At 38.1% G+C, this 18,033-nt stretch overlaps 1 protein-coding gene across 4 annotated transcripts in view; it reads right to left on the bottom strand.

Annotated features, from left to right (window-relative positions):
* Positions 1-18,033, bottom strand: part of CTNNA3 (catenin alpha 3) — a 1,852,175-nt gene that overhangs the window by 358,463 nt on the left and 1,475,679 nt on the right. For all 4 annotated transcript variants that reach the window (XM_049856013.1, XM_049856014.1, XM_049856011.1 and 1 more), the window contains one exon: positions 5,931-6,082. In XM_049856013.1, coding sequence (XP_049711970.1) covers positions 5,931-6,082 — 152 coding nt within the window. The remainder of the gene's footprint in view (positions 1-5,930; positions 6,083-18,033) is intronic.

Genomic DNA, 18,033 nt, shown 5'->3' with positions numbered 1-18,033 from the left:
CTTCCAAATTGAGTTCTACAGGATTCTAACCATACAAAATAAATTTTATGTTAGTTAGGGAGCAGCTGACACCCTCACAGCCTTTTGCTTCAGTAGTTCGAGTGTGAGACAGCAGAGAAACAGATGGCAGGCAGCTTGGCCCAGAAGCTGAGATACAAAAAAATGAAAAGGATTTGTATGAGGTCATAAGAAAAAGAAATTATAGAGGAAAATAAAAGAAGTTCAGAGACGTCAAGACACAATGCAAGCAATCTCTATTAAGAAAACAGATATGCCAGAGAGGCAGAGAGCTTTTCTAGCTCCATAAGCTGAAGTTGTATATTGGACAATGTTCCAATTCTACAAAGCCATTGAAGTAGTTAATGTAAAAATAGTTCGTGTAAACGGGGCCATGTGAATGGTTTCCTGATTTATTTTATCTCTTTCGTTACCTCAAAACTAACTTATATCGTTTGAGATAATCTGTTCCCTAAAATATAAAGTTAGAAAGCCAAAACAGAAAACTCAGATTTACTGATAATCCTGAAAACCCTCACATTTGGCTTTAGGAAAGTATCTTTATATTTTCTATGTGCTTTTGATAAGGCACATATGAAAATTCACAATAAAACATACGAAGTTTACATTCTGAATACTGGTTAAAGAATGAATTTTACCCAGATCTTGTTCCTGCTTGGGAGGGGTATATCTCTGCTGGCCATCCATGTTACGAGTCTTACAATGCAAATTTACTGTCTTTTTTTTATTTCCTCTGTTCATGGTTCATTATCCCATTGCCGTGGAGTCAATTCCAACTCCTAGTGACCCTACAGTAGAGAGTGGAACCGCCCCATAGGGTTTCCAAGGCTGTAAATCTTTACGGAAGCTGATTCCCATATCTTTCTCCAGTGGAGTGACTGGTGAACCTACCAACCTTTCAGTTAACAGCTGAGTGCTTTAACCACTGAACCACCAGGGATCCTTTATTTATGGTTAGACACCTTTTAACAAAAAGGATTGATAGTGAAAGTTTGATCCTCCCTGTACGCTTTATGAGGTTCATAAAAACCATATGCAGAACTATAATACTAGTTTAGACTAATATGGATTCAAAAAGCACAATTTGGATTAAATAACCTACGATTTATATGAAAAAGCAAACCCATTGCCATCGAGTCCATTCCAACTCACAGTGACCCTATAGGACAGAGTAGAATTGCCCATAGGGTTTCCAAGGCTGTAATATTTATGAAAGCAGACTGCCACATATTTCTTCTGTGGAACAACTGGTGGATTCAAACTGCTGACTTTTCTGTTAGCAGCCAAGCACTTAACCACTCAGCCACCAGGGCTCCTTATTGTAATATTAACACATTGCCATCGAGTTGATTCCAAATCATAGGTGTAAGGACTAATTAACTAGTGGTAGCAGTAGTAGCTATATTTTTATAAGAGACTTCAATTTATTAAGCATTTTTTTCCATTAGCTCCTTTTTGTCTTCATAATAATCATTTGAAGTACCAAGTTGATTTTACAAAGCAGGAAACTAAGGTTTAGTATGATTTGTTATTTAGTCTTATTTGTTTTAGTCTAAACCACTATACTATATGGATTTCTAATAATTAAATATTTAAATATAGATATTAAGTACAGAACACATAAAAAATATTTAATACCTTCAATTCTCCGAGGCTGTAAAGAATGAGATTCTAAAATTTCATCTCTGCACACATTGAATCCAGTGGAGATAGCACTACATCACAATATTTATCTTAGAACTGTATTTACAGTAATCCGAAAACATAATAATTGATCAAATACATAGTAAAGGCAGGTATAACCATATTTTCATAAAACTATAAAATAGCTAGCTCTGATTTTAAGCAAGTGCTTTGTTGTTTCAAGGACACTGAAGAGCACTCAAGAAAATTCAGACGAAGGGGAGGAATCTATAATACTCACAAACACCCTCAAGATCGTAGGCTACTCTACCTTGAAATTGTACGATTATAAAACGATCGCCTTAACCTTGACACACTCTAGAAACCTTGAAGAAAGCAGCAAGTACTTAGCAGTTCTAAGGCCAGAGTATTGGTCAGCATTAAGTTTGACCTTGTAAAGAGAAGATTATGCCAGATCGATTTTATTATCTTCTACGATAGAGTGAAAATCCTTAAAGGAAAAGCGAAATAGACTTTCATTTTCGTGGGTTTGAGTTAGACTTCTATTTTCAATCTTTAGTCTGACTAGCAATTAAATCCAGGGGTTTATGTATCATCCTCCAAGGACTCCCTGGGGCCTGCAGAGGCTCCCCCCAGAGGCCGCCTAAGGGGTTGGGGGTACAGGGATAGTGATTATGGGCCTCAGGCCTTTCCTCGCTAATTTCAGGGACAGAAGCTCTCCTTTTATTTGTTTTTATATTTTTGACAATGAAATGTGTTTGAAGAAAGAATGTCGCCCCGTCTCAAACACTGAAAAGCAGTCTTTCAAAATATTTGCTTTCAAGTATGTTCTCATTTGGATGGCACATAGGATTCTAAGAATTCTTAATATTAATGTCATTAACTGGGGCCAGCTAGCAAGGATGGCAGTCTGATGCAGAGCTAATATGACTTAATATCTTAATTAGTAATATGGGTGAAATAATATAAAAGTCTACTTATGTTTCTAAGTCTTTATTCTTCATGTCTCACTTTCTTTGCACATGTTATCAGGAGGGACAAGTCCCTGGAGAAGGACATCTTGTTTGGTAAGGCAGAGGGCCCACGACAAAGAGGAAGACCCTCAACAAGTTGGATTGACCCAGTGACTGCAACAATGGGCTCAAACATTGTGAGGATGGCACAGGATTGGGCAGTGTTTCGTCCTATTGTACACAGGGTCGCTACAAGCTGGAACCATCTCAACAGCACCTAATAAAAACATGTTTCTAACTGATGCTAAGTTGGGCATGAGCAATGACAAATTCAGAAGCACTCTGACAAATTATTTGAAGTGTCATTTAGAAATACAAGTTTAACTGAGTTAGGATTTAGGACCAGGAGCAAACGTACCAAACCAAAATGGAGAAAAAATACATAGGCAGCAATTGGGCAAAACAATAAAAATAAAATCTTTGGAAGTCATGGTCTATTCAACAGTTGTGATGCTTAAAGAGGGTAAAAATAAGCTAACACTGCAGTTGGCTATATTAATAGAGATAACATATAAGAGCAATTCTTCCACTTTATTTGACACAGGACAGGCTGTAATTAGTGTATGCTTACTTTTTTTAACAGTTTCATTTGAGAAATATGTTGAATACTTAAATAAGGACCAGTAAAGAACACAAAATACTAAATTATTTCTATGAGAAAAAGCTAAAAGAAATGGAAATATTTACCTTGAAGCAGAGATGCCTATAGAAAAAAAAACAAAAAACTCCTCCCAAAGGCTATTAATAATTACAATGAATTGTTCTCCGGCCCTAGAGAGGACTACTGAATGTGATCAATATATAGAAATAACGGTGAGATAATTTAATTTGCTGTAGGTAAGGCTTCATGACAATAAGGAAGTTTTTAAACACTGAAACATCCAACTGGGAAAGACTGTAAGATTTTTTCATCCGCAGACAGCCTTAATAAGAGAAAATGTACACTACCTACCTTGGCTCCCCTACACTGTTTTACTGGTTTATCTTCTCAAACTTCCATCCAGGGATAATGGAAGTGCTGGGGCTCACCCTGGTAGAAGTGTTTTCCAAAGGTTATATGTCTTCTTCATACTTTCAAAATGTTTCTCACCTGATCTCACCTCCTCTCCCAGCTTTGGGTAATTACTAGCTCACCATATGTATACAGGTAGGGTATAACAACTGACAGACAAGTGGTGGAGAGAGATGCACAGAGACAGGCAGTTGTACTGTCATGCCTTGCACGTTGCTATGATGCTGGAATCTATGCCACTGGAATTTCAAATGCCAGCAGAGTCAACCACTGTGGACAGATTTCAGTGGAGCTGCCAGACTAAGAGAGACTAGGAGATAGGCCTGGTGATCTACTCCCAAAAATGAGTCAGTGGAAACTCAGTGGATCACAGAACACTGTCTGAGTCCTCAGTTCATTACTTGGAACATGTCATCAGGAGGGACCGATTACCGAAGAAGGACGTTGTGTTTGGTAATACGGTGGGCTAGCAAAGGCAAGGGGCAGCTCTTAATGAGACGGATTGACACAATGGGTGCAACGATGTATTCAAACATACCAGTGATCATGAAGATGGTGCAGTGATTATGAAGATGGTGCAGGACTGGGTAAAATTTCATTCTGTTATACATGGGGTTCCCCATTGAGTCCAAGCTGATTCAATGGCAACTAATAACAACAACAACAAGATATAAAACACTTCATAAGAAGAATATATTTAGAAACAGTTCTTTGGTGTTCAGATATAGAACTGGCACAGTGCCACAATTTCTAATCACATATGAGCTGATATGTGTAGACTACTCACCGGTATATATCCTAGGGTTCCTCTCTGACATGTATAAGTGGTTTGCCTTCAGGTTTTCACAAATCTTGAAGTGCTACAGTTTGTACCTTGACACCTCTAACCTTTCTCTTACAATTTTTCTCACAAGTGTTCATCTGCTCTGCCAGGACCCTGACTTCTGTTGACCCTGTTTCTTCCCAAATGACTATATTTCTACACTCTTCAGTATTACCTATCTATGACATTGGTACCTATCAGATACTGTCTAGCTTCTACCTGTATCTCCTCAGAATTTCTATTTCCTATCTTACAGTCTTATCTTACAGTCTTACTAACAATTAACCCAGAAGCTTTCAAATTAAATCCACACATACTTAAAAATTCCACTTTTCAGACCTATGAATCTTCCTACTGCAAACACCTGAGATTCTGCCACAGGGCTGCTCTCTTTGGCCACAGAACTGGCTTGGCCCAGGTATGAGGCTCAGGTACCACCTCTGAGCACAGTGTTCAACCAAGGATGAGTAGGTGCGTACATACCCAGCTTTCATTCTCTCAGGTGAGATAATTCTGAGGCCTGTTCTACAGTATCTCCAGAGTTCTCCAGCAGGATCAAGCCCCAATTTATCCAGTGACTCATAATCATACCTTGTATTGACTTTCTTTCCCTCCCTGTCCTACCCTATCTGCCTCACCTTCTCCTAAATAGACTAGTGATAAAGCATGTCCTTACCTTAGGACCTGTCTCCAGGTAAACCCCTCCTAATATAAGGTATCTCCATCTCTTTTACATGTACATTCTGTGAAGGACTTTACCATTGTTTTTTACGATATTTAAAAAACATTCCGCACTAACATTTGAGTACAAACGGACAGCCCTGGTCTCTGTGCATGCAGTGTGCCTTCCACCAAGCTGCTCACTCACACCTTTGGGGAAACAGCATATATTTCCCCAAAGAGACAAAGCCAAGACTGGAATAGTTCAAGTGTTTCTGAACTTGTTCTTGGCAGCTCAAAGCGAGATTTCTTGTAGAATACTCTGTGTGATTCTATGACCCAGAACGAGGGGGTTTGGTCATAGAGATAACTTACTTTAAACATAGTTTCCTACTAATTTCAGTACAGTAATGAGAAAGATCCTTTATTTTTATTCAAGGAAAAAACAGCATATTGCCTTCGGTATTTTCCTTTGGTTTCTGATCATGCTATGTGACACCTCAACAAATCCTCCGCTATCACTTCTGTACATGCAGTAGTTAAAAGTGCTCATTTGTGTAAGTTATAACCAAATACAAAAGTCAGAGTGTTGTTTGTGACAGTAGATCTGACTTTGGGGATGCATATGAATTTCTTAAGTTCTAATGGATTTCAGCATTGACATTACAGCATAGAAATAAGACGTTGCTTCCAATCATTCTGGACATCCCGGATGGCGAAGGGTGTTCCAGTGATTCAATGGAAGGTAAAGAAAACTTACCCGAATCATCATGACCGAACATCTGATATCACGAATTGTATCATAGATCTTCTTTGAGATGTCCACAAATTGGTTGTCGTCAAACACATCCATTGAGCTCTTGCTTAAGGCTTCCAAGGCGACGTTCACTTGTGTTACAAACTCAGGAATTACTGTTAAAATAAATTAGAAAGAGAAGATTGTCCTTTTTTGTATTTGTGAATTTCCGTAGTTTCTAAGAAATAAAGGACTGTATTTTTTAACCAAATATCTAACAGAATTTTATTTTTTTTTTTAATGTAGAGAGAATAAAACATATTGGTAGAATAATCTTGTATTTCTGAAAAGTAAGATAAATCAGAGACCATGAAAAACATTTTAAGAATATTTTAAAAGATTCTCTTTCTCCTTTATGTCGTTTTGGCTTTACTAAGCCTAGAATAATGTAAGCATTTCTCATCCCATCCAATCAAAACCCTTAAAGTTATAAACAAGAATTGCTGTGAAAAACAGCATTCATAAAGAAATTGAAAAAAAAAGGAACATTTATATTGCTAAAAGGAAGAAAATTTAATTAAAAGTACAAATTCTATCTTGTAGAAATAATAAAAACACTGGAAACTATCTTCGGTAAGATGCTTTTCCTATCATCAAAAAGATGACAAAAGGAATAGTCAATCTCATATGCAAACTATTTCTACCTAAAATAACACAACACTGAACAATCCTAAGCATGCATCTATTCATAAAGCTAATCCATAGATTGACAACTGTTTTTTGTTAAGGTTTAAAAATACTTTCAATTTAAAAGATTCATCCACATTTACTTTTAAGGTTAGTGATGTTACCATTCGTTAGCTATTCACCACGTACAAGGCAGTGCTCTAAGTGATTGATTTGATTCTAATTTAAAACATCCCCCTATTATCCCGGGGTTATTGCTCAATTGAATAAATAAGACACAGAGAAATCAAATACCTTTCTGAGGGTTATTATGCTAATATGCAGCAGAACAGAGATTTAAAGTCAGGCCAATCTCTGTAACTATTATTATCCACACTTTTAACTTAGTTGTTTTTATTAGTTGCCAACAAATCGACTCCAATTAATGGCAACCTTTTTTTTATACCGTATTAGTTACTACTACACCTGTGTGAAGATGCACAGATTAATCCATAGAGTTGTTGCTGCTGCTCTGTGCTGCTGAGTTTACCATAACTCATACCGACCTTATAGGACAGAGCAGAACTGCCCCATAGGGTTTCCAAGGCTGTACCACATTTTTACAGAAATAACGCACATGTTTCGTTTTCTTTTTTTCAATCAAGCCCTTCCCTCTGTGAGGTATATTTTCATAAGCTCACTATGCTTTTTTTTTTTTTTAAGCAGATTGTCACATTTTTCTCCCATAAAGTGGCAAAGTGGCTGGTAGGTTCAAACTGCTGCACTTTCAGTTAGCAGCTGAGCACTTAACCATTGCACCACCAGAGCTCCTTAAATTCTTGGAGTAGTGGTGCTAAACCTAGAAAATATCCATTGCCATTGAGTCAATTCTGAGTCCTGGCAACTCCATGTGTTACAGAATAGAACTGCTCCATAGGGTTTTCTTGGCTGTAATCTTTGTGGAAGTAGACTGCCACGTCTTTCTTGCATGGTGCTGCTAGATGGGTTCCAACTGCCACCTTTTGGTTAGTAGCCAAGTACAAACTGTTTATACCACCCAGGGACACTACACCTAGAGATTAGGTACAGAAATGTTGGTAAATACTAATTTTTCCTATATCCAAATCTTTATCAGCATGCATAGCATACCAATTTGTGCAATTCTATCTGCCATGTTCTTGACATAGGGATATATTCCTTATATACATAGCGACTCAAATTTAATCTAATTCCTTCTTTCCACCAACTATTAAGATATAACATCTATACTCTGTTTCTTTGATGACAAATGTACACCTGACCCAAGCCATGGTTTTTTTTTATGATAGAGGTAACATGTTACCAAAGAAGACAGCCACTTCATATGCATGGAAAGTGAGACAATGGAAAAAGAAGACAAAAGAATTGAGGGATTTAAATTGTGGCATGGGTGAAGAATATTGACTATACCATGGACTGCCAGAAGAAGAAACAAATCATTCTTAGAAGAAATAAAACAAGAACGCTCCTTAGAAGAGAGGATGGCAAGAAATCCTCTTGCTTACTTTGGGCATCAGGAAAGATCAGAAAGAGACATCATGTTTGGTAAAGTAGAGCTAGAGAGTCAGCGAAAATGAGGGAAACCTTCAATGAGATGGATTGATACAACAGTTCTAACAATGGAATCAGAACCAGGAAACATTTTGTTCTGTTATCATAAGGTTGCCATGAGTCAGAGCCAACTCAATGACAATGAACGACAACAGCATACCCTACTTCCTAGCCACTAAAACTACCAGGATTGTCTGCTGTGCTCTTTTCCTCTACCCATTATCTAGGTACTTTGTCTAATATAGTAGTGACTAGCCACAGATAGCTATTAAAAATTAAATTTAAATTCATTAAAATAAAATAAAATAAAAAATTCAGTTCTTGGTCATACTCACCACATTTCTTCAGGAGCCACATGTGGCTAGTGGCTACTGTTTTGGACAGTACAGATATAGAACATTTCCCTCATCACAGAAAGTTCTATTAGATGACACCAGTACTTATAGTGTGACTCTAACAAAGCACTGATCTTACCTTTAGTAGATGGGATAACAAAGCCCACCGAGATAACCAACTCACACCCTTTTGCCTAATAGGAATAGTCCCAACCACATATTCCCTCTATATGGATATAGCTCCTAAAGTATATCTTATCTCCAGTCTATATCTGAATTTCAGAACTATGTATGCCACTGCCTATTGTAAAATTCTATCTAAATGTTTAAGCACCCCAAATGCACCTTATCTAAACCTAAACACATTCTCTTCTCCCTAGGAAACCTAATTGACCTCTACTATTTTATGTCTTGGAGTCTTGGTGACACAGCGGTTAAGAACTCAGCTGCTAACCAAAATGTCGGCAGTTCGAATTTACAAGCTGCTCTTTGGAAACCCTATGGGGCAGTTCTACTTTGTCCTATAAGGTCGCTGTGAGACAGAATTGACTCGACGGCAATGAGTTATGTATCTTGGTGCCCAGTCACCATGTGAGAATCCTCAATGTCTTTGACTTTCCAATCTTCTTTACCTCTATATCAAAATGGCACTAACTACAATCTACTCTACCACACATACCCATTGCCAATTTTTAGCCCCACTGCCACAAGCCACCATTATTTACTGTTTGACTACTCACCATAGTCCTCCTCCAACTTACTGCTCATTTTTCACACTTAATATAATCTTATTTGTGAAAACACTTCAGTATTAAATGTAACATTATCTGTCACATAATATTATATATGTTGATTTTTTTTTTAATGAAGGAATCATGTCACTTGTAAAAATGGCATGGTGTTGCATCTATTTGATCTCCTCTAACTTCACAAGGAGGACAGAGAATCAAGATAAACAGCCTAAGGTTAATTCCTATGAGGTAGAGGTCAGACATGGCTTCACCCTCCAGCCTTTTTACCAGTTCCAACAGGAGCTATCCCTTCCATAGACTCTCTACTTCTCTGCTGGGTTTCATAATTCATTGCAACGGCCACCCAGAGCTCAGACAATACTCATGATTATGCGGCTTATTAGAGAAGTGTTGTTGTTAGGTGCGATAAAGTCTGTTCTGACTCATAGTGACCCCATGTACAATGGAATGAAACACTGACCAGCCCAGTGCCATCCTCACAATCATTGCTATGTTTGAGCCCATTGTTGCAGCCACTGTGTCAATCCATCTTGTTGAAGGTCTTCCTGTTTTATGCTGACCTTCTTCTTACCAAGCATGATGTCCTTCTTTAGGGACTGGTCCCTCCTGATAAAATGTCCAAAGTACGTGAGACAAAGTCTCACCATCCTCACTTCCAAGGAACACTCTTACTGTATTTCCTCCAAGACCAACTTGTTCGTTCTTCTGGCAGTCCACGGTATAATCAATATTCTTCGCCAACATCGTTATTCAAAAGCATCCATTCTTCTTCAGTCTTCCTTATTCAATTGTCCAGCTTTCACATGCATATGAGACAATTGAAAATATCATGGTTTGGGTCAGGTGCACTTTAGTCTTCAGAGTGACATCTTTGATTTTGAACACTTTAAAGAGGTCTTTTGCAGCAGATTTGCCCAATGCAATGCATGGTTTGATTTCTTGGCTGCTGCTTTCATGGGTGTTGATTGTGGATCCAAGTAAAATGAAATCCTTGATAACATCAATCTTTTCTCCGTTTATCATGATGTTGCTTATTGGTCCAGCTATGAGGATTTTTGTTTTATGTTGAGGTGTTATCTATACTGAAAGCTGTGGTCTTTGATCTTCATCACTAAGTGCTTCAAGTCCTCTTCACTTTCAGCAAGCAAGGTTGTTCATCTGCATATCACAGGTTGTTAATGAGTCTTTGATTGAATAAATATGGTGAAAGGATACAACCCTGATACACACCTTTCCTGATTTTAAACCATGCAGTATCCCTTTGCTGTGTTCAAACAACTGCCTCTTGGTCTATGTGCAGGTTCCTAATGAGCACAATTAGGTGTTCTGAAATGTTATCTTTAATTTCTTATCCACAGAGTTGAATGCCTTTGCACAGTCAATAAAACACAGGTAAACACCCTTCTGGTATTCTCAGCTTTTAGCCATCTGACATCAGCAATGATATCCCTTGTTCCACATCCTTTTTCTGAATCCAGCTTGAATTTCCGGCAGTTTTCTGTCAATGTACTGCTACAACTGCTTTTGAGTGATCTTAAGTAAAATTTTACTTGTGTGTGATAATAATGATATTGTTCAATAATTTTTGCATTCTGTTAGATCACCTTTCTTTGGAATGGAAATATGGATCTCTTTCAGTCAGTTGGCCATATAGCTTTCCTCCAAAGTTCTTGGCATAGATGAGTGAGCACCTGCAGCACTGCATTCGTTGGTTGAAACATCTAAATTGGTATTTCTTCAATTCCTGGGGCCTTGTTTTTAGCCAGTGCCTTCAGTGCAGCTTGGCTTTCTTCCTTCAGTATCATCAGCTCTTGAGCATATGCTACCTGCTAAAATGGTTGAACTTTGACCAATTCTTTTTGGTACAGTGACTCTGTATATTCCTTCCCACCTCCCCGCCCCCCCCTTTTTTTTGATGCTTCCTGCATCATTTAATATTTTTCCCATAAAGTCCTTCAATATTTCATCTCAAGAATCGAATTTTTTCTTCAGTTCTTTCAGTCTGAGAAATGCTGAACGTGTTGACGTAGCAGGTTAGGGTTCAAGATCAGGAAGGACTCAGGATATGGTTCTTAGATCAGGACAGCCTCTTCTTAGCTGTGCCCACAGGCAGGCCTCTCTGGCCCTTGGCCTCTCAACATTTGACCCCTCTGTCCCTCAGGCCTCTTGGACCTCTTGGGCTGGACCAGCCTCTGTCCTGCTCAGGCAAGTGTTACAAGGCTCTTTAGCTCCACCAATAAGTGCCTGGAAGCACCCTACTCTGCCTATAAGCCTCGGCTCAAAGGTGCTCAGCTCTCTATGTGTCAACAAGCCTAGCTCTCCCAACACGTGCCAGGAGCACCCCACTCCACCAGTAAGCCTCCTGCACAAAGGCACTCAGCTCTCTTGCTCTGTGGGCTGGTTAGACCACCACACCATCTCCTCCTAGTCTCCTGGTTCTACTGTATCTGCTGCCACCATTTCTCTGCTATTTCTCACCATCTCTTGTTGTCTTCCGTGTTAGTCTGTCTCCTAAGTGTAGGAGGATCTTAGCTCAGAGACCTGGGTCCAAAGGATGTGCTCCACTCCTGGTTCTTCTTTCTTGATTGCAGTGAGGTCCCCCTTTTCCACCTCTGGGATTGCTCATTTTAAGCTTAGTGAAATGGCAAAACTGACCGATTCTCTCATTAGGGTTACGTATACCTTATTTGCATGGTCCCACCCCCATAAGGGTTCCATGTACCTTATTTACATTATTAGTAAGCTATCCAATCCCCTTGGTGGGCACAAGAACCTAATTTGCATAGTCCAACCAAGTCATATGGTGGAAGTTAAAAGACTATGAGGAGGGCCATATTAAGTAATTCACTGCACCACACACTACACTGCTTATGTATCAATTGTTCCGTTAAACTTTTTCCTGTTTGTGTTTCAAGTACCTAGCCTAGCTCAGAGAAAATGTTCAATAATTGAATGAACAAAAAAATGAACGAATTAACATAGCATATACAAGACAGGCAAAAACGTAAATGCAATGCAACCTGTTCAGTTTACATTTCAACATAGTTTAGGTTTTGTTTACACTCAAGAAGTTTCAAAAATACATTTATTCAGGCTTATAAGAACAATCAAACTTGTTTAATGAGGTAATCATACTTTTTATTGTATTGAGAAAGTATAGAGGGAAATATTTTTAAAATCTGTCCTGTTTTTTGAGCAGCAAAACCCTCACCAAAACTACCACTCCAAAGAACAGGAAAAAGTGGCTCCTAGCTCTTTGACACTCCCTATTAACTCTAAAAACACAGCTAAGTACAAATAGATGAGGTTCCAAAAACTGTAGTGGCTTGTTGCTGACAACACTATATTCATAATCCTCCTTACTAAAGAGAGTTTTGTTCATCTATCTAACAAGTGTGCAATACAATAACAGAGTATCACTTCCCAGCAACACTTTCGTTTCGTTTTTACTGTATTAGCCTCTATAATAGTCAAAATGCTGCCATCCTCTTCCTATGCAAATATTGGCCAAAAAGAGAACAAAACAAAACAAAATCATGTAAAGGTTGGTTTTCACTGCCGTGTGAGATAATGTGAAAAAGATTTAGAGGGTTTTAAGAAAAATACAAGACAGTATTTTCATTATTGTAACATGATCTCATTTTAACTACTCTATGGGTCTTTTACTAATAAACTAATATTATTAGCTTCAATTAAAATAAAATCTTTCTGAAGCAAATGTTTAATTTTTAAAGTACAGATGGAAACTACTACTTTTTCACTCTAATGGAGTAAATGAACTATTCGAAGCTGGTATGTAATACATGTCTCATTTCATTAGCTTACCATCAGACGTGGGTACGCTTTACTTATACTATGGACATATGGTTGCTTGGATCAGACCAGCAGTGAATTTTTGTAATGCTTTCAAGAAAATACAAAGTGAGTATGATTAAGTAGCTATTTAATGGTAATTTAGAAGGAATAACAAATCGACCAACCTGTCTTGAATCCATAATCTACCTAGGTTTTAAGAAAACAAGGTTTTACACATACGATACAATCGTGTTATACAATCATTGATTAAAAGATACCATTAATTAGAATTGACTAGTCTAATCAGTTGCAGTGCCACGTAGGATAAAATGTTCTGAGCTTTGGAGGGTAGATTTATTAAAGAGAGGTGGCTTTTGGGTCAATACCTTGTCAGCTTCAAACTTAAAGTATCTTTTCTATACTGCCAAATTTTAAACAGGTTCTGAACTCTTTTGAAGTCTATACCTTTGTCTATTGGCTTTATTCAGAATATACAGAATAAAAGCTAACATTTATTGAGTTCTCACTCATCTTGACACCGCGCTAAGCATTTTCTATGCACTGTCTTATTGAACCCTCATAGCATTCCTGTGAGGCAGAAACTATTGCTATCCTGATTGAACCCATGAGGAAACTGAGGTTCCACAGTTAATAAGTGGCAGCTGGAAGTTGGGCTGGCTCTGTGAACCCCAAAGCCACATGGCCTCCTTTTGGTAATTAAAGTCCTTGGAGTTTCTGAATAACTGTGTACCTTGAGGAATTTCTGTTACTTTTCTGACACTGAGGTCAACAAATCTACAGAGCCAACTTTTCTAGGCCTTAAGCCTCTCTCTGGTAGTAAACCACAAGTATTTTATCTCTTCTTAATCCTTGCTAAATTTATTATGTGCATTGGAAATGAGGTGAGGGCAGATAATGATTGGATTAAATAAGTCAGAAAGGACCTCAGACTCATTACAGGCAATGATCTGAAATGATACACATGGTTGAAAAAGCAGCATTTTTTACTTTACTATTCTATTCTACTCTACACCTACCTTTCAAGTATGTAGAATATCTCACAATGAAGTAAACAAATAATAGCAACAAAGAATTTTGAACATGGCTTCATGAGGCTGTGGTTACGTTTTTCTCTCTGACAGAGCGATTTTTCTACATATGAAACTCTGAGTTACTTAATTAGCCTGACTGTTCAGCTCTGGATCTCTCCAGCAACTTAGAGACTTGTCTCCTTTCCCTGAAGCTTAAATTTTAAAAATCTTCACATTTCTCAACAATATGTTAATATAAAACACCAAAACCAAACCTGGTGCCCTCGAGTCAGTTCTGACTCATAGTGACCCTCTAGGACAGAGTAGAACTGCCCCATAGAGTTTCCAAGGAGCGCCTGGCGGATTCGAACTGCCGACCCTTTGGTTTGCAGCCATAGCACTTAACCACTATACAACCAGGGTTTCCTATATGTTAATATACTATTGCTTAATTCAAATATTTAAACATTTTAGAAATATTTAAACACTATGGCTTCTTAGTATGAGAACAGAATTTAAATTGTTTACACTTTTTTTCACGTCATTTTCCAATTTGTGTACATCACTGTAATTGGCTAAACAAATTTGTGTGACTATTTAAATATTTAAAGTTGATCCCGGACCAAGTAAGGCTCTATGATGACATTTTCTTTCTTATTTATCACTTTGTTTTAACGAAGCTAACCAATTGCCTGTTTTGTTTTGCTTAGTTTTTTAATAAGTAAAAATTCTCAAATACTGCATTTCCTATACCGTCAAACTTACCATAACTCATCAATGTATATTCTTAGCCATTGTAGTAGCCAGCCTCCAAAATGGCCCCCAATGATTCTGGACTCCTGGTATTCATTTCCCTGTGTATAAACACAGGGTGGGTCTGTGCCCCCAGTAGATTACAGCAGAAGTGATAGCATGTCACTTCCCATACTTGGTTAAAAACAAAAACATTATGGCTTCCATCTTGATCACTCTCTCTCTCTCTCTCTTGCATATTGCTTGTTCTGGTCACTTTAGCTGTATGTGGCAACAGTTCCAAGGAAAGGCCCACATGGCAAGGAATTGAAACCTCTAGCCAATAGTTAGAAAGGCTATAAGTCCTCCAGCCAACAGCCATGTGACCTGAGCTTAGAAGTGGGTTCTACAACCTCACCCAATAGTTAAAATGACTGCAGTCTTGGTTGTAATCTTGACTGCAATGCCATGAGAGACTCTGAGCTTGAATCATCCAATTAAGCCACTTCTGGATCCCTGACTCTCAGAAAATGTGAAAGATAGTAAGTATTTGCTGTCATGAACTATTAAGTTTTGTGATGATTTGCTTTGCAACAATGTATAGCCAATAAATTAATTAAGAGACTGGTAACTTCTAAGAGAATAGTTTTCCCCATTTTTTTAAATCTAAATGGTATTATTCAGTAAATATACTTTTGTTCAATTTTACTTGACATTAAATATAAGTGATCTGCCTCACATTAAATATAAGTGATCTGCCCCACCTTGTTGTGTATAGTGTTAAAGTATCCATTCTCATTGTTGTATGGTATTCCATCATATAAATATACAATAATTTATTCATTCATTCTATGGTTAATGGGTATTTGGATAATTTCTGGTTTGGGATTATTATATGTATTGCTAGTACGTGTCTTTTGGTGAATACATGTACATATTTTAAAGGCCTGGTGATCTGTCTCTGTAAAGGTCATAGCTAAAAAATTCCTAGGGAGCTTGGTTCTACTCTGTAATACATGGGGTCACCACGAATTGGAATTGACTAGATGGCAGTGTTTTTTTCTCTATATCCATCTGTGGTAGTTAAGGTTGTGTGTCAACTTGGCTGGGCCAAGATTCTTTTTGGCAGTTGTATAATGTTGTGATCACTTCCCTGTTGAAATCTGATATGTGATTACCCCATGATGGAATCTGCTGAGTGGTACCAGTGGGGGCGGGGCCTGTGGCAGCTCACCGTCCCCTCAGCCTTCATCTCTCTACCCTCTTGCTCGCCTTTTTTGGCTTGCTGTGGACCCTGCAGGTGCCTCTTGACATCTGACCTCCGGTTCTTGGGACTTGAGCTAGCAGCTTACCTGGCGATGTTGGGATTTGTCGATCTTCACAGCCTATGAGTGGGAGCCCTGCTCTCCAACCTGCTGATCTTGGGTTCACCAGCCTCTGCAGCTTCCTAAATCCAGACAGGCCTCTGTCCTGATCCACGAACTTGGGATGTTCCAGCCTCTACAATCGCATGAGCTGTTTCCTTGATGTAAATCTCTCTATATGTATATTTATATGCTTTACTGGTTTTAATTCTCTAGAGAACGCAGCCTAAGACACTACCTATCAGTGGAGGCATGTGTATTTCTTTGATGCTGAACAAGTTTAGTGGAGCTTCTGGACTAAGACAGACTAGGAAGAAAGGCCTGGAGATCTACTTCTGAAAAATCAGCCAATGAACTCTATGGATCACAAAGGTCCGATTCCATTGTGCATAGTTTTGCCATGAGTTGAGAATGCCATGAATTGGGGCTGACTCAACAGCAGGTGACAAGAGTAACAACTTCCAAAAAACTATTCAAAATAGCTTACAAAAAGAGGTAAAGGTACCATAAGATTGTAAAACTTTAAAACAAGGTAAGTAGGACAAGATTCAGGCACTGAAAGTTGGGGAGTAGGAGCATAACTATATCAAAAATCCTAGAGTTAACATGGCAACAACTAAGTGCAAAATTGATCTCTGGCAGTCTAAACATGAAACGATGAATTACATAGTTCATATTATCTTTAAAAGTTTAACACTTAGACATTTTCATCAAAAGATTTTGTTCCCCTTAACACTGTATGCTAAGAAGCATGAATATATAACATAGGTCTTTTTTTTATTAATAGTTATTAAATAACATACATAATAGATGATAGTCTCCACAAATAGTATTACAGAAGATATAAAAGCATTCTTCTTAAGACTGTTTCTTTCGTGCAGCATCAAATTCATCTTCTTCACAGTGTTAAAGTACTAGAGTTTTGATATGTACTATTTCAGTTATCTGACATGAAACAGAGATAGGTCTTACAGGATCTAGATTCCAAAGAGGAATTTAATGGGTAATGAATGAATGATCTCAATAGGCCTTTTGACACAAGTGAAGCACAAATTATTTTAGATTGAGGTCAACAGTTGCTGAAGAATGGACACTCAGTTTTATTAGGTGAACAAATTTTCATTTGTTTTAGATACCAAGTGCTGATGTGGTAAATTGAAATTTTCTCATGAAAATGAAGGTAACTAATATTCTTACTGGAGGAAGCCTCAGATATGAATTCCAAAATATGATAACCTATATGAAAGTAACCCAAAGCAGTATATGATGCATAATATGGTGCTAAGGTAAGAGCAGGCAGAATGTATTGATTACTTACTACGTTGAATAGGTTTCAGTAGAGCTTCCAGACTAAGACAGACTAAGAAAAAAGGCCAGGTGACCTACTTGGAAAAATCAGCCAGCGAAAACACAATGGATCATAATGGCCTCATTTCATTGTCCCTAGGGCTACGTGAGTCAGGGATCGACTCCACAGCAGCTAACAAAATCAACAACAACCAGGAACTTTGCCAGTACTTTAAACATGTGGAGGCAATGATGCGTGTTGCTGATACGTCTAAGTTTGTAGTCAGACTTCCTAGTTGGGAGTCACACTTCTCTTCACATTCTATGTGCATTATGTCCTCGGCAGGTGTGCAACGCTATAGCCCTGGGCAAACAGTAAATTATTTCCTCAGTAAACCTTAGTATTACACAGTGGTTATCAAACTCTACCATGCATCAGAATTGCTTGGAGGGCCTGTGGCTGGTCCCGATCCACAGCATTCTTGATTAAATAGGTCTGAGGTAGAGAGAAGAATTTGAATTTTAACAAGTTCTCAGGGGATGCTAATGCTACTGGTCCAAGGATCGACTTTCAG

The sequence above is a fragment of the Elephas maximus genome, chromosome 16 (genome assembly GCF_024166365.1).
Source record: "Elephas maximus indicus isolate mEleMax1 chromosome 16, mEleMax1 primary haplotype, whole genome shotgun sequence".
NCBI classification, from domain to species: domain Eukaryota; kingdom Metazoa; phylum Chordata; class Mammalia; order Proboscidea; family Elephantidae; genus Elephas; species Elephas maximus.
Note: the sequence above shows the minus strand (reverse complement) of the source record. Positions and strands in the feature narration are given on the sequence as shown.